General features: G+C 44.7%; 2 protein-coding genes across 2 annotated transcripts; both read right to left on the bottom strand.

The window, feature by feature from the left end:
- Positions 1 to 9,232: 9,232 nt before the first annotated feature.
- Positions 9,233 to 10,661, bottom strand: PtA15_3A594 (uncharacterized protein; the record flags this gene model as incomplete). Its single annotated transcript, XM_053167576.1, has 8 exons — positions 9,233 to 9,262; positions 9,348 to 9,456; positions 9,523 to 9,604; positions 9,669 to 9,753; positions 9,837 to 9,967; positions 10,054 to 10,133; positions 10,222 to 10,337; positions 10,425 to 10,661. 8 exons carry the CDS (start codon positions 10,659 to 10,661, stop codon positions 9,233 to 9,235), a joined length of 870 nt encoding a protein of 289 aa, XP_053018780.1.
- A 1,378-nt stretch (positions 10,662 to 12,039) lies between these two features.
- PtA15_3A595 (uncharacterized protein) lies at positions 12,040 to 13,148 on the bottom strand (the record flags this gene model as incomplete). The annotated part of the gene is made up of 4 exons (XM_053167577.1): positions 12,040 to 12,470; positions 12,569 to 12,625; positions 12,711 to 12,845; positions 12,986 to 13,148. The coding sequence occupies 4 exons, from the start codon at positions 13,146 to 13,148 to the stop codon at positions 12,040 to 12,042; spliced, it is 786 nt and encodes a 261-aa protein (XP_053018781.1).
- Positions 13,149 to 25,674: the final 12,526 nt, after the last annotated feature.

Genomic DNA, 25,674 nt, shown 5'->3' on the forward strand with positions numbered 1-25,674 from the left:
TGCTCCAATCAAGGGTGTGCACACTGTTAATTCAGTGGAGGGTACCTTCACTTGATGCCTGTTACACCCTGGAATTTTACACTTGCGGGTCTGTATCAGCCATCAAGATGAGACACTCTCCACTCAATGACCTGGTTGTACAGCAATTGAGTGGAGACACCTTCACTTGATGAATGTTGGAAAACTATTGGGTGGAGGGTGTGTCCACTTCATGTCCATATGTAGATTATCAGCTATCAAGTGGAGACATCCTCCCCTCAATGATCCTAGTTTTATGGTCATTGAGCTGAAGGAAGTGACCGGTGTGTACCTGCCATTGAGCAGAGGTGCTCTCCACTTGGTAACTGGTGTGTATAGGCAATTGAGTGGAGACACCATCCACTTGAGTACAGGTCACTGGGCTGGGAAAAAGCCAGTTGGATGACCAGTAATACATTTTGGTCACTGAGACTGGCCCTTCCTAGCTTCAAGTACCAGTATGTACTGTATATTGCGCTGGGAAAGTACTGGTGCAATGAACATTACATACTGACCATCCAGATCTTCTTTTCAAAGCTGGTTGGCCAATATATATGGCCTCCCAAGCTTGGAAAAAAGGCCAGATCAATGAAGATCATGTGCTGGTAATCCGGCTAGGGCTTCCTTTTCTTGATGACCAGTGTGTACGGGTCATTGTATTTGATTTTGGAGAGGCCGCAGGTTGATGACCAGGGCATTATGGCTGTCAAGCGCGGCCTCTTCCAACTCAATTACCAGTTTATGCTGGCCATTGAGTAAGAGAAGCCCTAGCCTGATGACCAGCACATGCTGATCATCGGGGCAGCCCTTCTGAGCTTGGTGGGAACTATATACTGGCCACCCAGATTGCAAAAGTGCATCTGGATGGTCAGTATTTGCTGGACTGTTCTTTTGGTGGGGGCTTTAGCAGATTGACAAAAGCACATGTTGTTTGTTGAGTCTGTGTACATGATCATCACTGCAGCAATCAACTGCTCAGACAGTCTTTTCCAAGCAGTTCTTGGACAGATGTTGTCCAACAACTTCAGCAATCTGTTGGATCTTTATTTTCAAATTTGTTGGACAAAATTGGTCCAAAAACTAGTAAGTTAGGCAGTGCAGCCACTTGCAAATGTCTCCCCTCATGTTCGGCCAAACATGACGGTGGACATTGCAAACAAAACAAAACCCCCTGGAGCCACACAGGGAGACAGAGCTGATCCATGTTTCCCCCCTGCAGTCGTAGTTGACTTGTGCCCAGCTTGAAAATTCATGTGCACAAGTTTTTTTCTCTTTTCATTTCATATGCATGAAACTCCTGCCAATCCAATGCAAATGAATTTTATTGGTTTGGAAACAGTATGTCCATAATGCATCATCCTTATTCAACACCTGGTGCTACTGAAGGATTGTTTGGATGCACCATTATATATCATAAATGGGTGAATTTATGATGTGGGCCCCAAGGGACTTTGAAAATTTGGTGGCAATGGGGGGCAAACTTTAGTTTTTGCGTCATGAAATTTTCCCCATTTGTGATGTATACCAGTGCGTCCAAACAGGGTCTAAGTACCATTTGATAAGAAAAATCAACATGATGTTGTTGCAAAATACACATGGACACAATGATAATTATGATGAAGGAATGCTAACTGTAGGAAAAAAATGACGGGAAAAGTCAGGGAAAAAAATTGAAGATGATAAACCTACAAGTAAAAAAGGTGCAACTTATGCTGGGATGTCCATGGACATTTCAGAATTGACTGCTCACCTCAGATTTCTCATACCAGGTTTTCAATTCTTTCTCTTGCTACTTGCAGGATAACTGAAATATTTATGCATCTGTTGATATCTACTAAAGGAAATATGGCCAGAGGCCTGAGAAGGAGGAGAAGTGAGCTGAAGAAGGTCAAGTGCACAGGATGCACAGGGACTCAGAACAGCAGTGCAGAAGTCTCCAATGGAGCAGGTCTGACTACTATGGGCTTGGAACTAAGTGAAGGTGTATTTCATGAGGGAGCAGAGTAAATACAACTATGGCAAGGGGCATAGAGAGGGGGCCTAGTTGGCTATGGAACCCTCTGGAAAGGAAAAGAACAATAACAGAAATAAGCCCTCTTCTGGGCATGAGGCATAATTCTAGCATCTACCAATCTAGCCGCCATTGCCTTTAGAAGATTATTCTTGCCTCTAGCCTCTGCATCTTTCAGTCAGGTGGAGGTAAATTTCTGAAAATTGTGCAATGTTTATTTAAGTATGCCAGCTGCATGGTAACAAATGAACAGCAGATGGCGCTTCAAGCTTTACCCTTCTTAAATGTTTCAAAATTCATTCCTTGGTGAAATGGTAGGGAAAACTGGCTCTGGTAGCTTTCACATGTTGTATTTTGGGGAGGAAAATTGAAGGTTACACCAGTTTTCCCAGATTTCACACTGCTTGCTACTTAAAGAATAAAAATTTGATTTCAAACCAATTATCTCCTCCCAATTTAATATGGGAATAGCCATGGCAGAAATATGCCATAATGATTCATCTACCATTTGGCTAAGCCTTTGTGGTTGCTATATTTCAAAAGTTTGCTTCATTATGTCATTTTATGTGTTTTTTTAATGAAAAAAAACTCAGCTCTGCAAAAAATTCCTTGTCACTTGGTCAAGGATATGTTTCAGCATAAGGATACTTGAATTCTTGCCAACACATGTTGTAAATTGAAGTTCACATACAGAATTTTGATCATGATGAAACAAGCTTAGCAGATGATTTCAACACAGAGATTTCATGTGTAGAAATTGAGTCACAGATTATTCCACAACAATTTCACCTATAGTTACCCTTGTATTGGCAAAACAAATGAACAAAGAGTTGCAGTTGACATTGAACTCACATCAGACCATTTGAATGATAAACATACATTAGAGAGTGCCAAAAATCCCCCCCTGGTGATTACATCCCAAATATACTCTTGGGAAAGTTGCATCATTCATAAACACCCCCATTACCAGGCCCAGCACTGGGAAGTTACATATCAGTTATCTTTTTTTCAATTTTTGAATTGGTGTAACTTTAGACTGTGAGAAAATTCATAAAACTGATGGCATAGGCAAGAAAGATTGAGCTCTCCCCTTTCATATCCAAAAAGGATTTTGGTGAAAACTCTTCTCACGCAGCCATGAGAATATAAATTAGATACAAAATAAGTTATCTGAGCAACAAGTTAGATCTAACTAAAATTGGTCACAGTTTGCAGGATTAAAAATCAGTGACTTGATAAAAACAATTTTTTTTTGCCCAATCTCAAGAACAAAGTTTGTTTGTTCTTTGGTACCAGATGGTTCAATTTATTTGATGCCTAAGGTTGAGTTACATATCAAATTGTTCAGATAACTGAAAAGTAACTTCCCAGTGATGCCAGGCCCCATGCAACACAGGCACTTAAATACCTCTGCACAGACCCTGTATGAACCTTGGAGGGAACTTAAACAACCCAGGCGCTCCTGGAACCTCTGTTACACCTCTTTTTTACTAAAAATAACTTAGGTTGTTTTTAATCCATACACACTTGTATTGCGCACATCATTGCACCATAGCACAGTCGCCAGTGTAGCCAGAAGAGTTTAGTACTCTTGGCATCCCCAAGCCTGACAATTAGACCTTGGAATTATTTTCCCCACCCCACCCTTGACTCAAGCACCGTCCTGGTCAACATGATGATTTTGTTGTTGGCTGGGAGGTACTGCCCCTTGGCCGTCTTTTGTTTGTTGTTGTTGACTGGGAGGGATTGCTCCTGGTTGACATGGTTTCCTGTTGTTGACCAGGGGCTTCTTCCTAGTCAACACTGAGAAGGAGGCATTCTACCCGGTTGAAAAGGGTGTGGTCTTGTTGACCAGGCTGGAGGGGCTGATTCTGGCTGACAAGCCCAGGTTGGCAAACCATGGATCTCAGCTGAGCATTTTCATCAGATATCATGGATCCCAGCTGAGCAATTGCCTCAGAGCCCAGTCTTTTCTAGTGCAATGTGCACTAGAAGGATGTTGAGCAAATTCCAACTATTCCAGGCTGTTCCAGCCTGGGATTCATTTGTAACCTGGTTCTAATTGAGTATTGGCTCAAGTATGCCACATTTCAACTGTCAGCAGTTTCTCAAGTTTTTTTCATAGTGGTTGAGTTTCTAAGCCCATTCCCTGATTCTTTTCCGCATCCCTGACCTCCAACTCTGCAATCTTTATAGTTTTGAACCTTGTGCATCTCTTCTCTACCTCTCCATACCGTTTGTTGGACCTATTCCTCTGAATCTCATTCCTACACCTCTGCCAAGGGCATCCATTCCCTCTGTCTCTAAACAAATCCACCCCCAACGCCGCTATCACTTTCTTTGATGATTTTCTGCTCAATAATACAGACCACCACAAGGGAAGCTATTATAGCACTTTTTCCTCACTGCGCTGTCTACAATCTGACATTGTAGGAGCTGATCCATAGCAGTCAAAAAAATAATTTATTATTATTTTAAAGTTTGTGCCAGAAAACATTTCTAATCTATGTTCCAACCCGCCTCAAACAAAAGATACATCAGGCCCAAAAAGGCTTGCTACTTTTGCCGCTGAGGAACTCCTACTGTGTCAGACAGTTGGCAGTTGGGGGAGGGTAATGAGAGTTAGGAAATAAATCTGTGTATGCCCTCTGGGGTGATTGGTTGAGAAAAAGTACTGAGTGTTGTATAGCGTTGGGGGGGGGGGGATGATTTTCTGACGGCAGGAAAGCGCATTGGCAATGTTTTTGTTGAGAGGGAAGCCGGGGATACTGCTGGCGGAGTTGTGATCTAAACCAGAGGTCTGGGAGAGATTGTCATGTGGGGCAAAACTTAGAAGATGTGCGGATATAGACGGATGCCAAATGATGATCAATAAAATTCTAACTTTCTTCTTGATGGTTCAGATCACGTGTTCAATACTGCCCCATTGCTTGAGTTTGGGCTGAAATCAAACTCTGGGGTTTGTGACATCTAGCAGACAGCTCATCACAACCTAGCGCGTATTGCTACAACAACCAAACCAAACCAAAACAAACAAGACACCACAACACATAAAGACAAAAGATGAAAAGAAACCAGCCCTCCGCATTCAAACCTGTTCAACGCGCGCAGAAATGAAAAAGTAAAAGAACATAATGTAAAGAAACAACAATGAGGAAATGAACAGACCAAAAAAAAAAAAAAAAAACAAGAAGGGAGGGGAAGGAGAATGAAAGAGCCTGAAAAGCCTTGAGGATGTGATGTACACCCCGCTGATGATCCCTTGACATGTTTTGAGCTGAAGCCTTGAAATATTGAGGTCTTGAAGCCTTGACGTCCTCCGGCGCGCGCCATGCACAAAGAAATCCTGAACTTGCCATGTGTACCAAGCTGTCCACCACACCTCAAACTTGAAACTTTTGGCCGCAGTTGCCAAACTTTGCACAGCTGAATTCAGCCGTGCGCGCGGACCATGCTTGGGGGTTCATGGGGGGATCTCCACCAGGCCTGCAGGCCTGCAAGCAACCACCCACCAGCCACTCACCAGCCACCCGCCACACAGCCAACGCTACTGCAATTGGAAGCAGCCAAATCAATTCTACCCAGCAATTGGAAAGTTATAGTGACACATCAAATCAATCAGCTTGGGCAATCCAACCAATCTAACTTAAAGTTGAACTACAAGATTGATGCCATGAAGCCTTTGTGAGAAGTCAGTGCAGACAATCGGTAATGGATCCCTTGATATTTGGTGCGGCATCGCGGGCAATGGAACAAGCAAGCAATTGGACTCAGTCTCAAACGGCGCGTGCTCAGTCTCATTGAAGCCAGCCTACCAACTCTCAACAAAGCCTGGCAGCTTCACATTCAACTTTTGATGGCCATGAGGTTCCAATTGGTATTGAGTTCACCCTTTACACTCCCATTCCCCCCTGCCTCTTAGCAACCCTTGAAAGCAACAAACAGCCCTTCCAAATCGTCCACTATTCAAAAAAAACAACACAGATGTTGGAAAATTGGTTGTTAATTGGGACTCACACAACTACAGCATCAACAGTTTCAAGGAGGCTGCAATTTCAAAAATTCAAGACAACAAAGATGAGAGCGCAGGACTCTTTGCCCAGGAGAAAGAAAAAAAAGGGAAGCTCACATGGAACTTGATCATCCTGCATGGGGGCCCCTTTGCAGCAGCACAGAAGAGACAAATTGACTGCCAGGAAACCTTCAAGAGATTCCTCTTGGCTGCCAAGGGCGCTTCCAAAACACACCCAATTTTTTGTTGATTAACAAGACCCAACACTTGGCCCAGGTAAGCCGTGCTTGTTTCTTACTTTGTTCAGCAAGTATCATTTTAGCTCACTTTTTGGTTCAATTTTTAGAAAGAATTGGCATACAAACACCTCAAGACAGCCATGGATACCAGTTTGAGTTCTGGTTTGAGCTCTGTGGCAAATCCACCGGCCAATGGACCGCCTCAAGGAGTCCAGAGTGCGGTCTTGCTTGCTAAATTGATCAGTCAGCTTGAAAGTATTCACAAAGCTGCTCCACACCTCACTGGGAGCCATGAGGGCCACATCTTCATCAATACAGCCAACTCAAACAAGTATTTTAGTTTGAATGTGGGGCGGGCCAGTGTGTGGGCCAAAGCAATTGTGAGTTAATATTAGTCTGAGTCTGACCCAATATTTGACTCAAAGCTGACATTGCATAAATTTAAATAGAAAAAATCCTGGCAAAGTCACTCTGCTGGATCCGCCTCAGTCCAACCAGTTCCAATTCAGGAACGTGGGGGATTTACCGCCACCTCCAGTTTCAGCTCCGGCGCCGGCAGCGGCCCCAGTGCTTAATCCATTCAACTTCCCTGGGATGTTCTTCAATCCCATGAACATGGGCACTGTTGATTTTAGTGCCTCATCCCTCTAGTACTCCAAAGCTTGATCCCGTACTCCAAAGCTTGATCCCGTACTTCAAAGCTTGATCACATACTTCAAAGCTTGTTCCTTCAAATGACATCATTACAATCAAACCTCCGCTATGACTCTTTATTTGCTCCCACAGGAAATCCGCTTGGTCCTCTCCACCTTTGAATCTCTCATATATAAACTTGTCACTTATTCACACCTCCCACTTTTCCTTTGGGGAACCTGCAACAACATTTGTTGCCTTATAGCTTATATCTTATTCATCACATCATCACAATATCAGCTGTTCCTCCACTATCAACATCTTCATCAATTGATCTCTTTTCTTATCTTCTCTGCTCTTGATCTTCAAAGATCCTCTTCCATCGACTTCCTCCGGTGATCTATTTGCAAAGTCTCTTTCCCTCCCTATTGACAAACTGTCAACCGTCAAGACAATCTGCTTCAAGTAGCTCAACAGATCAGTATGTTTATCTCAGAAGACTTTCTCAAATGACCAACATTGACATTTTTTCTTTCCATTTCTGCTTCTCTATTTTATTGTGTCCTGTGTCCTCCTTCCTCCTCCTTGTGCACCAACCTCTTGTTGCTCCTTGCCTTTAGGTACTTTTATTTTCTTTTGTGTATTTCTTATTTTCATCATGTTAACTTACTCAAAATACAACTTTAGTTTGTCACTTCAAAGGCACCCCAATGAACACAATGAACATGGCCAGCCCAATGAACATGCCAAGCTCCTCAAACGTGCCCAGCCCCTTGGTTCCGTCCCAAGGATCAAGTGCACTCAATGCCCCAAGGACCCCAACCCTGCCAAATAATACTAGTACAATCAAAGACTTCCTCTGATTTGCAGATGTTGATCCGAATTCCCCCAAAGTCCAAGAGGGAATGACCACCCTCGGGATCACACATTGGACAATTTTCAAGTGGTTCAATGTGCAGGAGCTCCACAATAAAGGCATCCCCAAAGGTCTGGCCTGATCCATCACATTCTCAGCCAAAAAGTATGCTCATCACTTGATGAGAGGGTCTAGAACCCAGTGAGTATAACACCATTATAGTAGTTTTTCCACCAATCAAGTCTCAAGTCTCCCCTTTTTTAATTGGTATCTTTTCATTTCAATCATGTTTAACCCACATTTTGTTTTTCCCCAAGTCATTCTTTCCTCATGTTTTATTTTTGTGATTTAAAGTTGAATTGGAATTACAATCATTTGCATTCCTTACCTGATGCAAACTTGACTGAGTAATTTGGCACACCATGAGCAGTAATTCATATTGGAATGCAAAAATTGAGTGACAACTTGGTGCACAAGCAACTCAGTAATTTCTCAACTTGATTTTTTCATTTTTTTATTTAATTTCACATGGGAAGACAAGTGGAAGAGTGATGTCATGTGGGAAAACAAGTGAGGGGAAGAGAGACAAAAATACAACTACAGTCAAACCTGTCTAAGGGCATACCCTTTTAACTGCATAATCTGCCTAACAGCATAGAAAAAGACTTCCCCGGATTCTTGATTGATCAGCAAAATCACCATCTCTAAGGGCATAACCTGCCTAAAGTCATACCAAAAGTCTTCTCCCAAAGGGTATGCCCTTAGACAGGTTTGAGTGTATTCCAGATGAGAGACAAGATCAAGAGGGGGAAATTCTACAGTTATCTTCAGTAAGTGTATCCTGAGCCTTGGAATAGGCTTTGCATGAGCTTTGGGATGAAGGTGGTGAGCATCAGTTCTTGCTGAAAATTGGACTCCCACGGCCATTTCATGAATTTTTAAGCTGCCAATTTTATCAACCAGCATCATCAATTTCAGACAGGGACATACATAAAATGGAGGACTTCCCGTCACCTCAAATGTTTGATTTAAAGGGGTCTGCTAAACCTTGTTTGCTGGTGAAAACTTGGTCGCAGTCAACTTTCCACAGCCAGTAAAGTTTAGCCCGTCCCTCTCAATCAAGCATTTTGGCCAACACGAAGTCCTCCATTGCCCCAACATGAACCGGGCTAACTGATCAAGTGTTTCCAAACTTGGCGTAGTCACGCGTTTGCTGCTAGTTCCTATGGAACAGGTGAATGGATTTAATTAAAGGACCGGTTCTTTTCTGAAACCTGACTATACAACTGAAATCTTCATCAAGGGAAAGAAAACAAAAACACAACCACAAACGCAAGAGCAAAGTATATGTACACATCGCTTCAACTAGCCTGAGTCTTAAATACGAAGCCGCAATCGATCTTGGACGAGCGCAACGAAAAAAGAAAAGAAAAAGAAAAGACTACCAGTGTCCGCAAATCCACTCAAGCCTTCCTTTTCTTGACCCGACACACCTGAGCAGAACAATAATCATTACTTCTAACCCAATCAGGCCCAATCTGACCAAGCGTCATCTCAACATCAAACCACCTGACTCACCTTCTTGTGCTTCTTGCCCTTCGAACCACCGCTTCCTCCGTTGGAAACGCTATTGGTTGTTGTCGAGCCTGTGTCCTTGTTGGAGCCCGAACCAACATGGATGTATATCCTATAAAAAACATCCAGCTTAATCAGCCTTCTTCGATTCATCCCGACGCTTCCATCAACCACTCACGCATCATCCACCGCACCCCTTGCGGCAACCGGAAGGGCTACGAGCTGGTGGTTCATCGCAGACGTGAGGGTCGAGATACGGTCTAGCAGAGGGAAAAAGAAATCAGCACACAGGAGCGTCGAAAGATAGAATGAGGAAAAGCTCACATAATCCATCAGGCAAGCCGCCCTTGACGGTGGTCTTCACTTTTCCATTGACCAGTTTGTCGGAAATACCTTTGAAAAATGCATGCTAGAATACCCGGGAAGTAGAGAATCAGATAAGAAAACGTTCGTCTCTCACTTAAAACTGGCCAAGAAAGGCTGCTGTCGTACCTCCTTTGTCTCGAAAAGGTTATTTCCATCCACTTTCTGAATGGTCACATGTATATGACCTTTGATGAGTCCTTCTGAGTTAAGCTGTTGGGGAGCAATATAATAGGTGTTTTTGGGCGATGTAAAGAAGCCTGCAACCGTCGGTTTTGAAAAATTAACATAGATCATCAGCTACTTGAAAAAAAAAAATCGGAGAGATTGGTTTTCAGACACTCACCAAACTGTATCTTCTGAGCAGTGATGACCACGTCGAAGTCTGTCTTAGCCGGGATTACCTTGTCTGGCGACGGTTCAATTCTGATTGGATGGCATTCAATCAACAGGATCAATCAACAACGTCTAGAAAGATATTCGGATCAACAGAGAAAAAGAGTGGCTGGCTTACATCCTAACTGATGGCATGTTTGAGTCGCTTGGAAGGAAGCCCATCGGTGTAGGATTGCAAGAACCCTCTTTGACTTGGGCACCATTCGTCAATTTGGCACCGCGGCAGAAGTTGATCTGTGTGATCAGGACGAGTATCGTTAGCCCGTTGAGTCAAGACGACAAGTCTTCCTAAACCATCATCAGAATAAAAGAAGGACGAACAAAATTGTTCGTCGAGGTGAGCGATTTCGCATCCTTATCGGGGTTGGGATTCGGAACGCCGTCGCTTTTCGCAGCCTCTTGGATCACGGAAGGGTCGAGACATCGGTCTGATTGCTCTTTGTCTTTCGAAGCCGCATGGACGGGACTGTCGAGGAGCAAAAGCACAAGTAGTAGTGCCAGAACGCTCCAAGCGGTCTTCGATCCTCTCAAGCCGGAAAAATTTACAAGAAAATCCATCGGGAAACTCGGGCCAAGAAGAAGTGGGGGTCGCAAGGCTGATCTAGGCCGCTGAAAGAAAAGAAAAGAAGAAGAAAAAGGAGGGAGATGAAAGGGCAAGTATGTATGTAAAACTGGGGATGGAGAAAGCAGAGCGAGGAAGTGGCTGGAGGGGAGGAGGAGGAAGGAGGGAAGGACAAAGCATCCATATACATATGTACATATCCACGAGGGCGGCGAGAAGAACAAGAAGAGAAGACAGGGTTGTACGCGTAGTAAGGCACAACGGGCTTGTTTCCGCAAAATTGCCGCCTTCTGCGCTGCAGGGTGCTGTACACCCTATCAGTTGCTGACGCTCAACAAGTGCCTGGGCGTGGCTGAGCCGTTGTACACCACGGGTCCAGGTACACATATCCTGGGGACATGCATGTTGTGGGTGTGGCCGAACGAACCCCCCATAACCTGGTCGATACATCTTCCGGCCTGCATCCGAGAGCATCCGTTAACAGACGGCGGACGGGTCGGCCATGTCGGAGGTCCCCAAGTCGACTCCCATCATCAGCCCCGCCGGCCGGCAGGCTGGAGCGCGGCGCGCGACTTTCCCGTTCCGTCTCTACAACACAGCGGGGCGAGTGGGGCGTTACCGAGGCAACTCGCGAGGTGTCGTGGCCCGGCCAAGCCAATGCGCCCCCGCGAACGAGCTTCTGGTCTAGGCCACCACAGATCCCCAAAGTGATCCAGAGTTCCAGATTTCAGAATTCCCTGTGAAATCTGAAATTCCAGATTTATTCAAATTTGATGGGAAGTCCTGATCCACTCAAATAATTTAAAACATTTTGATCTCAGCAGATGAAACAATAATAGCAATATCAAATAAAGTAGTCTCAAGTATTTGAAGTGTGTTGATGGGATTGGTAGTCAGGAAGAGTGCATATGGCTATAATGATCAGTCCCTAGATGTATTTGTCTTTTGTCAACACAGTAATGATCGTAGGCCCCGTTTGGAGCCAATATAAATATAGGTGATATAATCACTTGTAAACTCAATAAAAAATACAAAACTCAACATAAAGAATCCAATTTTTTTTGTAGGAAACCTGCAGTAATGGTCTCATCAACTATGAATTCAGATTTAACTGATTCAGCCATCTTCAGCACCATAATACTATTATATTGCTTTTTTTTGGTCAAAAGCGATATAATGGTACTACAGTACTGAATATTGCTGAATCAGTTGAATCTGACTTCATAATTGAAGAGACCAGTATTTTAGGCTGCCTAGGAAAAATATTTGGAGGCTTTATGCTGAATTTTGTAGTTTTCATTGAATTAACCAATGATTATATCACCTATATTTATATCGGCTCCAAAAAAAGCCTTATTTATCTAACTCAAGGTCCTATCTTGAGGAGCTCCACACATGAGCTGGCCTCGCTGGTGTTTTCACGCCCAAAATTCGGTTCATACAACGGTACAAGTATCGAACATGTGAATCCAAAGCTTCGCCAGTGTATTTCGGTACCATCTGGTCTTGAATATGCTTCAGGATGAGTTTTTCTAACTCGGTTCTTTCTTGTGGGCGGATACCACTTATCTGACAAAACACTTGAATGTAATGTGCCATCCGTATGGCCGGTTCATGGTCAGATTTATCCTTCATTTGGAATAAGTTATCCAAGGCTTTGTCAATCTTGCTCTTCATGTCCTTGCTCAATTTCTTTGGACGTTTCCACTGTTTTGACTTGAATTTCTTCAGCAGATTAAAAATTATTTGGTCTCCGGAAATGTACTTATGACAAAAAGCCTTATCAAGGGACTCGTTCAATTCACCTGTTTGAAAGGTTACGGGGAGTTAATGGCAGATGTAAAAAAGATTGTGATTATCACGTCGTGCTCAAGAAGAAAGATGGTAAGTGCATCAAGCTTACCACCCGTTAGCCAATGGTAAGTATAGTGGTGTTCCGGCCGTAGGGGATTCGGATTAACTACAAAACATAAGTTCTGAGTGATTAGCTCTAAAGCCATTTCCAGAGAATGGAATCTATTTAACAGCAGTGGCATCCCACTTACAAATGTGGTTGTAATACCACTCCATATTTTTTGGATCCTCTGCAATGGCAACGAGGTCAGCGTCAATCTCCGATGTCGATTTTTTTCCCCGGGACCAAATTGTCTCCAAAAACTTCGATGATGGTGAACCTAAAGCTACAAGCAAGGATAGATGTGAAGATTTGTTGATTGTTCTGAATGTCAGTAACCCTATCAGATTCGCAACAAGCAAAAAGGGATGGAGTGGGACTTGGGTCAAATCATCTTGTGCAGTCGATCTTACAAACTAGACCGACCTCTTCTGTTTGATGCCTCCGAAATCTGGTTGGGCTCGGTCGCGAGTAGTTCATACGATGTTACAGCAGTGTCTTGGTTCAAAAGCCTTATTTTGTGCATGGCGGCAGTCAGATCAAGATGGGGAAACACCAATAGCCAGGCCAACAAGCTTCTAGAAATCATCTTCCGCCGATATATGCAATTACTAAAATCTATTTGCTAAGAGGTATACTGCTCTGGCTCCTTTCAGTTCTTTTTGGGACTTGGATTGGAAAGGGTCGTGATGGACCACTGTTGTGCGGATCCACTGAAGATGACCCCAGGGGGAAAGGGCGCTTGGGCAGAAGTCAAGGATGCACTGGGGGTAGAGCAGACAGAGAGCTATGTATATACTGGCTACTGCGTCATTACCCAACTGCATAAATTCCTTCGCCTAAACCTGCCTAAACAGCTACATCAATCATTGTTTCTAAACTTGAACACTACTAAATACTGCGAAGTTTACCATGGCCTCAATCGACCTCAAAACTCCTCAAAATGTCGGCAAACGTCAGCCTGCCGATGTCTATTTACCCCACCGGGTCACTCCAATGTCTTACGTTTGTTGCAAGTTGTCCAACCATGTTCCTCGGCTTGGTGACAAACATTGAACTCTTGTTTTCATGTTGTCCTCAAGGGGGAACAAACCGTGCATCGACTCGTCCAACGAGTCCCTAACATTCACCCAACCGTACCGCAACTTCGATGCTTACTGCAGATGTGCAACCTGTTGCGGGCCCGTGAGTCCAAAAACAGATATTTGGATCCACGACAGCCTGGACATCACAAGTCTTAGCACCCAATCTGACTGCTGTGTCAGTGATGTTGTGCAGAAGGACTCCTCATGCCATACAAGAAGCCATTTTCTCTGACCAAGAGTCCAATTCGAAGAAAACAAGTCCCCAACTTCGGGGGCAAATTGGTCCAACCTGGCCCCAATCATCCTCAAACTGTGGCGGCGTTCCGCAGAGGTGAGGTGAGGTGTATTGGTTTGTGCAACGCACTCCGATCATGTTATGCATGGACAAACCAATACCTATCAGACTTTTTGACCTGGTGGTGTAACTTTTTTAGGGTCACACTGCGCGCAAAATCAATCATGAAATCCAATCCGGAGCAGGCTTGTCTCGTGAAAGCTTGTCTCTGAGTAAGAATTGGAAAAACATAATAAGAGTTCAGTAATATTACACAATTTCACATAGCACAGTTCCGAAACTCTGACAGGGACAAGTGCAGAATATTAAATTGACTCTTTAGTGGAGGACTTCCCGTCAATCTGGGAACTCAGATTTTTCTAGATTTTGCGGGGAAATCTGGGCTTGATCGTCCCAAATCCTAGATCTGCCTAGATTTCCCTGCGAAATCTGAGAAAATCTGGGTTTCCAGATCGGCGGGAAGTCCTCCAGTCTTATCGTTCCAAGTATAGATCAGGATAGGTTTTCCGTGGAAACAGATATACAATGCCCGTATCACCTAGGATCAAAGATAGGTTCACTGATGTTCTGTTGAATTAGTTGTGTGCTCTTATGTCTTGTTTCATTGTATGTGGTGTATAAAAGTCTTTACCATGCGCGCATCTCGTTGTTCCTTTTCCTTATTGCAATATTTTGTTTTCTTCATTCATCAAAGTTCAAATCAAACAAACCTTATCATCATTATTCTTACCCGTGAAACCTTTGCCTATTGTTATCAAAAAGCTAGTCTGTGATATTCTGAAACATCTTGTTTCTGGCACATTACGTGGTATTAGTCTAGTCATTACACTCTGCCTGCGGATTGAATGTCAGGTTTTATTTCCTGAATGCTTAAAGCTGATTACCTAACATGAATTAAGGGCAACTTGTAACAATGTGCCCAGTTTGAACTGGAAGCTTGTAGGGGAGTTTTGGCTGGGAAGATCTTACCCTCACAATGTGAGGGCAATATTGAGCAACCTATCTGGTCATAGCTTAACCAAACCTATCAAACAGAGGGTCCGGGGGACCCTGCCCGGAGCAATGATGGGAAGTTACATACGTTACGATATCTGAAGCGATTTTTGTAACGTAACTTTTTCCGTTATCTTCTCACCAGTTAAAGTTTTTTTTAACTTGAAGCAAGACCGGGCTCAGGAAACGTAACTTATGATTTTTCCTTCCTCCTGAGCCCGGCAGTAACGTAACTTTCTTTTGACAAAAAAAGTGAAATAACGCTCTGGAGCGAGCTTGCTGCCGTCAGTTCAGTGCGCCGCGGCTGTACTGTCGGATTACACGTAAACCGACAGTACGACTGCGGCGCGTACAAACCCAGCTTGCTCTGGAGCGAGCTTGCTGCCGTCAGTTCAGTGCGCCGCGGCTGTACTGTCGGATTACACGTGAACCAACAGTACGACTGCGGCGCGTACAAACCCAGCTTGCTCTGGAGCGAGCTTGCTGCCGTCAGTTCAGTGCGCCGCGGCTGTACTGTCGGATTACACGTGAACCAACAGTACGACTGCGGCGCGTACAAACCCAGCTTGCTGCCGTCAGTTCAGTGCGCCGCGGCTGTACTGTTGGATTACACGTAAACCGACAGTACAACTGCGGCGCGTACAAACCCACTAAAGCAAGCTGGCTGCCGTGAATAACGTAACTTTTCTAAAAAATAAAGAATAGAAAAAAAACCAGATAACGTAACTCAAGTGAGAAAAAAAGAAGGAAAAATACACCTAACGCAACTTGAAAAAGTTAGAAGAAACTTCAACAATAACGTGCTTTTTTTAGTTACGTTAACGTTACTTTGTGTTATCTGTAACGTAACCTCCCATCGTTGCCCAGAGGGCTCTCCCTGGGAGATGCTTATGAACAACAAGGCGATAGCCCCCAAATTTGGGGCTCCAGGGGGTTTAAAGTAATAAATCCGTGGAGTCTGCTCAAACGCACTCGGGGACAGGCCATAGATTGAAACTTGAAGGTTCTGTTCATGACCATGTGGAGGTGGTTACATAATACAAAAGCAGAGCATTGACGCCGGCGTTACTTGCATACCGACACCGGTGTTACTTGCATAGACAGATTTTGTACAGGGTATCAACGCTGGCGTTACTTGCATAGACAGATTTTGTACAGGTTTGTTTGGCCCCCAGACCCTATTCCTTCAGTTATATGTAGATGTCTGAAAGCTGGTAGATAAAGGAAGGATTTTCAACCCCAAAAACAAAAAATGATTTGTGTTTTTGGGGTTGAAAATCCTTCCTAATAAAAAGTCAAGCAACTGCATATTGCAAGCAGTTGACATGTGAGGACTTCAAGCAAGCTTGTGGTATTACACAAGCCTTTTTCAAGGCTTGCTGTTGAACAAGCTTCAATACACAGTGACTGTGCAAAAAAAGCTTAAGTGTGTTTGGGTAGAGCTAGAACAGCAGTTCCACAGCATTAACGCACATGTCAACTGCTAGCAGTTGAGCAAGTTTTTCTTGTAGTGAACACTATTTAAAAATCAACAACACATGTACAGAGAGATCTGGGTAGACATTTTTCTTTTCAGTACTAATGCACACCTTGACCTATGTTTTTGAGGCCCAAACTCCAAAACTCACTCAAGGAATCCATTTTGAAGGTCAAAGGAATCCTGAACAATATTCCATGACTCTCACCACAGGAGTTTGCTCAGCACTTGCATGCAAGTGTCATCACCCCTCTCTTTAGGAACCCTGTAAGATCTCTTGCAGAACTTGACCCCAAGTTATGCATAATTTGGTGCTGAATTTTTGCTGAAGTTATGCTGAATGTTTAGCAAGTCATGGGTCTGATATCATATTGATACAAACTTCAACTTGACTGTATAAATTAATTTAACTCTTGAAAAACATATGTACAACCACACTGCAATGAATTGTCAACTGCTTGGCAGAAACAATGGTTTCTTCTACTACTACTACATAATATATATTGATTAATCATGGGGTTATACCAGGGGAGCTTTTTCAGCACTTGCATGCAATTCCAATCATTCAATTTTTTTTAACCTTTTAAACTTTCTTCTGGAACCCTATCAGCAATTTACACTCAATTTCCACTCAATTAACTTGTGGTCAATTCATGCTGAATTAATGTTGAATCAATGCTGAATTTAGCTCAAGGCAAGTTTGAAATGGGTTCAAGCTGAATTGAGATTGAATTCCAAGGCTCTAACAGAAATTTTTCCATGAGAATATCTTTTCAACTTGAATGCCCAAATGTTTGGGAGAAATTCCTCAACTTTTTGTGAAAGGGTGAGATTCACCCTTCTGACATCATGGGAGTTTCCATGGCACTTGTGCGCAAGTGCCATCTCTGAACTCAGTCATAGATTTGGTTGGATCTCAGTTAGATGCTGGTTGGAAGGCAATTTCATGTCTGCCACAAAGTAAGTTTATAAGAACTGGAATCATACCAAATCTGTTGTGCAATGTCTGTGTAAAATGTATGCCATACCTATGCTGAATACCAGGCCAATTTAGGCCCTGTTTGGCTGCCGCATCATATGTCATGAATGGTTGAATTTATGACGCCGCGACCCAAAGTTTGCCCCCTGTTGCCACCAAAACTTTGAAACCCCCAGGGGTTGCACGTCATAAATTTGACCATTTATGTTGTATAACGCGGCAGCCAAACAGGGCCTTAATGATAAGGTTTACTTGATCCTCAATCTTGACCAAAGTTCCTCATATTTCAATTATCATCATTTTTGACCTGTTTTGGAAACCCATAGCCAGTAGGTTTCTCTGAAACGGTTTTTGTATTTATTTTCAGGGCACACACCAAAAAGCTGCAAGTTCTTTTTAAGTTGTTTCTATTACACATGGTTAAAACTTTGGATGGAGTGTAGTGATACTGTGGGAGGTAGAGCTGGTCCCTAGTACCCGTTGGCAGGTACACAAGCGGGAACCTGTGGAAGTGCACAGGTATCCGCGGGGTGCGGGTTTGGGTGTCCAGTCTGGGTCCAAATTCAGGCAGGTAACTGCACACAAATTGCCATTCTGCACAGCTCTGCTTGCCCTTAGTGCCCATTGGGGGGTACTAGGTATCTGTGGACGGGTACCCATGGAAGTACGCAGGTAACTGCCAGCAGGTGGGGGTGTCCATTCTGGGTCAAAATTCAGGCAGGTAACCACACCCGCCGCGGGTACCCGGGTGCAAAGCGTCAGCTCTAGTGGGAGGTCTGATTTTGCTCTGGTACTATGGTTTGACTTTGGAGCTTGGGGGCCAACTGTCACAAAACCTTGTAACCTGTGTGGGTTTCTGTGACACATTGTGTCACACAAACGTACGGGCACGCGTTTGTGTGACACGTAGACCATCACCCAGCCATATCATGCCAAGATACCCGCCCACAGGTGCCAAGTACCCGCCAAAAGATGATAGGGGTCAGCTCTAGAAATATATGATTCCTGTGGTAAATACCTTGTTTATGCCAAGTATTTGATATTGCCTTGCAAGGTAGTTGAAAATGTGTTCTAAAATAGTTCCAGTAATACCTAGAGTCAAGTTGGAGCTGTTTTTCAATTGAATTCAACTCCTTTCCAAAGTGCCTTCAGCTCAATTGAGCATAAGTTAAAAATAAATTCATCATGAATTCAGTATACATTGAGGCTCAAGTTCCAGGATATATCTAACAGGGTTCTTAAACAATATTGTATGATGGAACTTGCATGCAAGTGCCAAGAAAAATCCCATGGTGTGAAGTATTGAAAGTATCCCAGCGCTCCTGTGGGTCCAAATGGCATAGTGAGCAGAGCAAATTGCCCCACCTTGCAGATGAAAGCTAGCTTATCCTCACCACCCTCCGCCACGTGGATGTTTCCGTAGGCGTTGTGGAGGTCTAGTTTTGTGAAGGTGTTGGCATTTAGCAGGCTGTCAACCAGGTCCATGGTCAGGGGAAGCAGATAACGGTTCTTCACTGTCAGCGCGTTGAGTTTTTGGTAGTCAAAACAAGGGCGGAGGTTTCCGTCCTTCTTCCCTGTGAATAGAAATGGGGCTGCCCATGGTGACGCGGTTCTCCGGATTGTTCCGCTGGCCAGTCCTTCTGCAATCAGTGTGTCGAGTGCCTGGTTCTTGGCCGGTTAAAGTGGAATAATCAGGCTTGCTTGAGGTGTGGCTGCGGGGACTAGTTCAACACAAAAGTAATATTTCCTCCGTGGCGGTAGGCTCTTAGCGCTGGATTTTTGGACCATGTCAATGAATTGATGGTAGCACTGCGGGACTGGTTCTTTGGCGGTCCGTACTGCCATAGCGTCCTTTCCCGCTGCCACTAGCCAGGGGGAGGTCAACCACAACGTCCTGGCGGCGCTGATCTCTGCGGTGTAATGTTCTGGGAGAGAAAGGGGCTTGCCAGCTGCTTTGGAGAATGATTGCGGAGAAACTTTATTGGACTCACATTATGGGGGCGGTAAAACACACACCCCTTGTCACAAATCCTAGCTTTCCCCATCATGGCCCTTGACCCTCTGTTGAAGATTTTTGCGGAGTGGGCAATACAGCCAAAGCAGTAGCAAAATTGTTGGCGGGGTCAGCGGGGTTCCATTCAGGTTGCGGAGGGGCGGGATTCCAGTTGGGGTGCGGAGTACTATCTATGGGGAGAACAAGCTTGCCAGCTGTTTCAGGGAGTATGGATGAGGGTAGTCTATCAAATTCACATTGTGGGGGCGGTAAAACACACACCCCCTTGTCACAAATCCTAGCTTTCCCCATCATGGGCCCTTGGCCCTCTGTTGAGGATGTTTTCAGAGTGGACAAAACTGTGGAGGCAGTTGCACTGTTGGAGGGTGCGGGTGGTCCAGTCAATTTGGTGTCCATGTTTGCAGACCCATGGCATCCCAAGGATGCCGTTGTATGTCTCTTTCAGTTGGGTGATGATGAACTTTGATGGGCGGTGTGGAACTCTCACGCAACAGGTAAGTAGAGCTTGGAGGGGAATAAGTAATGTATCACGGATAATGACATGTTACAAGGGTGCTTGAAAGGCTTCCCTCCTGTAATAAGCTGTTGGGAGTGCACTAGATTTAAAGTGTGGCACAATCTTCTGAAGATTTTTAGTCTAAAATAAGTTGCTTGTTTAACCTTGTAGGTGTTTGAGAATTGAGGCAATTTTTAGAAGAGGGCAAATTTAGAAGAGTTCAATTTTTGAAGGGGGCAATTTATGAAGCTAATATTTTGAAGTGATGAATGCTTTATATGTAAATGTATAAACTAATGCAGACATGGGGAAAAGAAACAAGAAGGGGCAAGGAAGTCCTCCTTTTATAGAGGAAAACTCGTCTGAGAGTGATTCTTAGATGTGTGAAATAATAAGCAGTGTGAAATAATAATAAGAAGCTGTGAAAGAAGAATTTAATATAGTGTGAAAAGATAGCTACTTTGGGAAAGCTGTACTGTGTGTAGTAAAAAATATACCACATTAGGAAGGTGTTGTGAAATAAAATACTCCTGGCTTTCACCCTAATTACTTAGACTATATTTAAGCTTTAAATTATAACTGGATTAGGAATTTGATATGTAGAGATGATCATATCTGTGACGTGTGAAGACAAAACCTAGTATTTATGTATAGATGAAAAACCAGCTAATGGGGGCGCTTTTTGATGAAGAAGTTTCACAGAAAAATGTATGTAACATCTTAGAACATGTTCACATTGTAACATCCACGCTTTTTGAGTATGTATCTTGCTAAAAGTTATATGTAATATGTAATTTAATACTATTTCAATGAAGTACTGCTTTGATTGATCTTACCACAGCGGGGTTCTTCATTCAATTTCAGGGTCAGGTCAATCTCATAAGCCGCTTGGGATGTGTATCCATCAAATCCCAAGACAGTCCGCCTTGAGGCGGTGGCGTTGCAGAGTAATCCCGCGACGGCGGTGTAGGATTCACTCAACACATCTGGGTCGCTCCAGAATCAACCAGGAAGGAGGCAGGGGGTAAGGGGATCTAGGGTGTGGCTCTGGGAGTTGTGATGGTGCAAGAAATGAAACATTGGGGATCAATTTTATTTCCCTTTAAAGTTTGACTAGCACCAATACTACAAGACAACTCCGCCGCACTCAGGAAAGGCACAACCTTCATTCCTGAGCACCTCGATTTTTTGACGAGTTGGCCTGGCCTTTTCCGCCTTTATCTGCTGGTCCGCCTCCGCCTATTGCCACCATCCCTTCCACTACATAGTTGGCGGATCTGATCCTCTATTGCTGCAATCCTGGCGTCCCCGCGGCCTTTTCCCTTCTTGGTCAAACAGCCACGGGATATGTGGCCCTGTACTCCGCATTGGAAACAGAGTCCTTCCCGCATCATCTGGGCCTTCTCGGAGTTGGAGAGTCATCCCTTTAACACCAATAGGTCCATGGTGTCAGGGTTGATCTTCTGTTTGGCTGGCGCTGTTCCAGTCCCCGCTCCCCTCATTGCCATGCTGAGCTCTAGTGCTAAGCTAGCAACATCATTAATAGTTGCAAATGCGGTGCAGGAAACGATGAGCCCCATCTGGATGTCCCACTTCAGGCCCTGGCGGTACTGGCTTACCAGGGTGGGGATTTCCCATCCTGCTGCGGAAGCGTGCTGGACAAAGGTGTGGGTGTAGTCCACCACGGACCCGGTCTGCTTCAGCACTTGAAGAGCTTGTTCCGCCTTTGTCTTCTTTTCCAGGTCAAAAAACATGGCCTGGAAGGACGCCGAGAACTCCGCGTAAGTCAGGGTGGGCGGGTCCGCTGCCGGCTGGTCAAGGAACGGGGCAGCCCATACGTCCGTGGTTCTGGTCATGTACAAAGACACAAATAGGATTTGTGTTGAGTCAGTTGGGAACATGGCCTTGTTCAAGGTCATGTAGATGCTGACCTGTCAGGCAAACGTCTCCGCTGCCGTTCTGCATTTGCCATTGAACTTGTTGGGTTGGGCAACCTTGGGGGCCTTGGTTGCGGCTATCTCTGCTCCGGCGGTTGGTAGGGGTGGGGGGGGGGATGGGTTCTGCTTGCGGAGTGCGTCCTCCAACTTGGCCTTGGCCTGGCGGCGTTTTTTCTCCTCTTTGTCGGCCTTCTTGGTGATGTTGGCCAGTTGTTGTCGGAGTTTGGCGGCTTTGGAGGCGTCCATTGAAAGGGTTGGGTGTGATGTCGGAGCGGGATATTCAAGGTTTCAAAGAGTGGAGTCAGGTTTCTGAGAGCGGAGTGCGGGATATTCAAGGTTTTGGAGGCGGAGCAATCTGGTTCTTGTTGGTCTGTTGGGTTCTTAGTCTTTGTCTCCATGAAGTAGATCCTGCAATATGTTATGGTCTATTCTAGGGAGAGGAAGATGGATTCTGGGGTCTGGGGTTCTGGGGGTTCTGGATCCAAGATGGTAGATTGCAGGATGAGGAAGGGGGTCTGGGGTTCTGGGGGTTCTGGATCCAAGATGGTAGATTGCAGGATGAGGAAGAGGCTTAGATCTCCAGCCTCTCGAGCCTTGAGTATGGTCCGTGACATGTACGTGTAGTCTATGTACATGTGAGTCTGCGCTGTGGAGCCCGCGCTACGGGTCATAACACTTGGCTTTCAACATTGTTTCAAAAGTGCAAGCAAGGGTGAAAGCGCTGCGCTTCAAAAAGCGCAGCGCAGCGGTTTTTCTGGCCGCTGCGCTGCGCTGAAAGTAGCGGCCCCGCCCGCTGCGCTACTGCTTTTTGGGTCTGGCAAGAAGCGGGGACCCACTACTTTCAGCGGTAGCGCAGCGGAACCATCGCTGCGCTACCGCTTTTTGACCTGGCCGCGTAGCGCTCCCCCGCTGCCATTCAAAAAAGCGCAGCGCAGCTGTTTTGGTGGCCGCTGCGCGGCGCTGAAAGGAGCGGTCGCGTCCGCTGCGCTACCGCTTTTTGGGTTGGGGAAAAAGCGGGCCCCCGCTATTTTCAGCGGTAGCGCAGCGGGACTGGCCCTGCGCTACCGCTTTTTGGGCTGACCGCGCAGCGGTTCCCCGCTGCGCTGCGCTAAAAGACCGCTTTTTTGTAGCGCAGAGCAGCGTTTCAGCCTTGGTGCAAGACAAACATGAAAACCCATCAGATATCTGCCCTAAAATTCCTCCTTGAGAATGAAGATGCTCAGAACAACAAGCCAGAATCCTTGTGGTACCACCATGACAAAGCCTGGCTTTGCAGCTACTTTGAAGAAGATTTGAATTCTAGCACGGAGGAACGGAATGACAACAGGTCTCAGGGATCAATACTAGCTGATAATATGGGATTGGCAAAGACGTTAACAGCCCTTGCGTTTATTCTGGCAACAAGTAACAGCGGAAGAAGTTTCCTACAAGCTGATCCCAACAAACAATCTGCAGCTACACTAGTCATCTGCCCTCTTGCAACCCTTTCAAATTGGAAAAACAAAATTGATCTCCATTTCAGAGATCACACAATCCCTCATGAGGTTTTCCATGGAGACAATTGGAAGAGCCTTAATAGAGAAGACCTACAGTCAACAATGCTGATTTTGACAACTTACAAAATGATTGGAACAAGTGGTAACAAGAAACACCCCAACCAGCACAACATTGGATCTCTAGATCTGTTCTGGTTCAGGATAGTATTGGACAAAGCCCAGTAAGTGAAATGAATGATGTGGAAAATTGCCATACATGGTGCTGATTTATTTTTATGATGAAACCAATACAATACACATATTGGTATTGGATTGGTTTGAGCTGCTATAAATTTTATTGGTATTGGATTGGTCACCAACATGATCCAATCAATGTGGATTAGTTTTCTGATATGATAAAATCTGACCAATACTTGGTGTATTGCTGGGATTGGACACTGGATCAAGACTGACACAGTTACCTTATTTTAAATATGACACCAACTGTATCATTTTATTCTTTTTTTTTTTGATATGATACATGGTATCAAATTAGTTTGTATTCAATACAAGACACAGTATTGGATTGGATTGATTTCACTGTTGTTACCAGTATCTGAGCTTTGGTCACAAAATCAGCAGTTCAAAATGTTTTATCCATTTGAAAGTCATGAAGATGGTGTTGGATACCATCAGCCAACTTTCAATGGATAATTTGGCCTACTCAGAATTTCTTTAAGCTTTTTTGAGATATCACCAGATGAAATTTGATTAACTTTTCAGTAACTACCCACTTTTGCAGGTACCAACAAACCTTTGGATCATGAAGGGTGAGGGTGCTCCATTTTAGCAAGGATTCATATCTGCACCAGCCACTGGTTTCTGCAAAGGCACACAGGTACCTGCTGAAGTGTGGCAGGTGCCAATGGGTGCAAAATGACCATCCAGAAAAGCAATGCTTCAATATGGCAAACAAGAATTATGGGACCAAAGCCAAGAGGGTTCCCTCTATGGAAAATCTCATGGCATGTCAGTTTTCTTGATAGTTTGGTAGTTATCAAAAAAGCCACAAAAATTGGAAGCTTTGAGGTCATGGCTGGGACCTGGACTGTGCTCATGACACACACCCTTTTTGCTTTATAGCATTTGGCTTTATGGACAGGTTGCAAAGCTTCTGTTTTTGCAGGGAATTTAGATATCTATTCTGACCCTGTTTGTGAGTGTGACTAGGCATGGCAATCAGGCAGTTTTGGGCCGCCAGTGGGCTGCCTGTGTTGGTTTGCAGAATTACCAGGCGGGTCAGGCTGGGTCAGTTTGTCTCAAACTGCTGCCCAACCCAAACCCCCCTGTTTAGCTTGCAGGCATCTGAATCTGTTGAGCCCACAGGTCACAGGCCTCATCCAGATAACCAAAAAAAGTGAAATGATGCATGCAACTCCATTTGATGATTAATGTGTATGCCAATATGCCCAGTGTTGGAACATGTCATTTCAACAGGCGGGGAAAGATGTTGAAGTCAAATTGTGGGTGTCAAATGGTGCTACAGGGTCAAAAACTCTGCCATTCATGGCAGACCACTCAACAGGGGGCTGCCGGGGCAGACTGTGGGTTGGCCCAACGGGCGCCTAGCGGGCTGTCCAAGCCTTCCCAGTCTCAGTTGCAGGTTTGTTGGGTTGGGCCAAGCTTACAAATTTCCCCAAAATCCCAACCCAAACCCCGCCCTGAACCTAGACGGGTTCAAGCAGCCCGCCGGCCACCCCACCTGATTTCCCTGCCTAAGTGAGGGGTGATAAATGTGGAGAATTAAAGGGAAATCTGTGTGGAAACAGTTTATATCACATTTCACAAAATAGAAATTATTGGAGGCTTTCCTGGTGGCTAAAATTGATTATTTTGAGGGAAAGGCTAAACATTTTGATGAGAGTGGGTTTTGACCAGAAAAGCTCTAAATTGAGCCATCCCTCCACTTATCACACAACAACCGGGGCCTTAGTTAGTTTAGGAGGGTTTGCAGCAGTCATTAGTGAAACTTTATAGCTGATTGTAAGTTTCCACTGTCTTTCTACATGAAGAAGTTGTTTTTCTGGTCAGTCATCCAGAGTATTGCCTGCAGTTTTTGCTTATAGGAGGTTGTGGTGGGAAGCTCCCCTTTGGAAGCAATTGGCCCTGCTGAAGGGTGGATGAGCAGACATTTGTGCTGCGAGAATGAGCCAATTAGTTATGTACATACACTTTCCTTCCTGGTGTTCTTTGGGGGGGGGGGGGGGGGGGGGGTTCTGGCTTACATAAGGCTTGAGCAGAAAACTCTTCAAGCGCCGGCGTCGGCTACCAACAACAAACGCACTCCCAACGAACAAGAAGAAG

Source organism: Puccinia triticina, chromosome 3A (assembly GCF_026914185.1).
Source record: "Puccinia triticina chromosome 3A, complete sequence".
NCBI lineage: Eukaryota > Fungi > Basidiomycota > Pucciniomycetes > Pucciniales > Pucciniaceae > Puccinia > Puccinia triticina.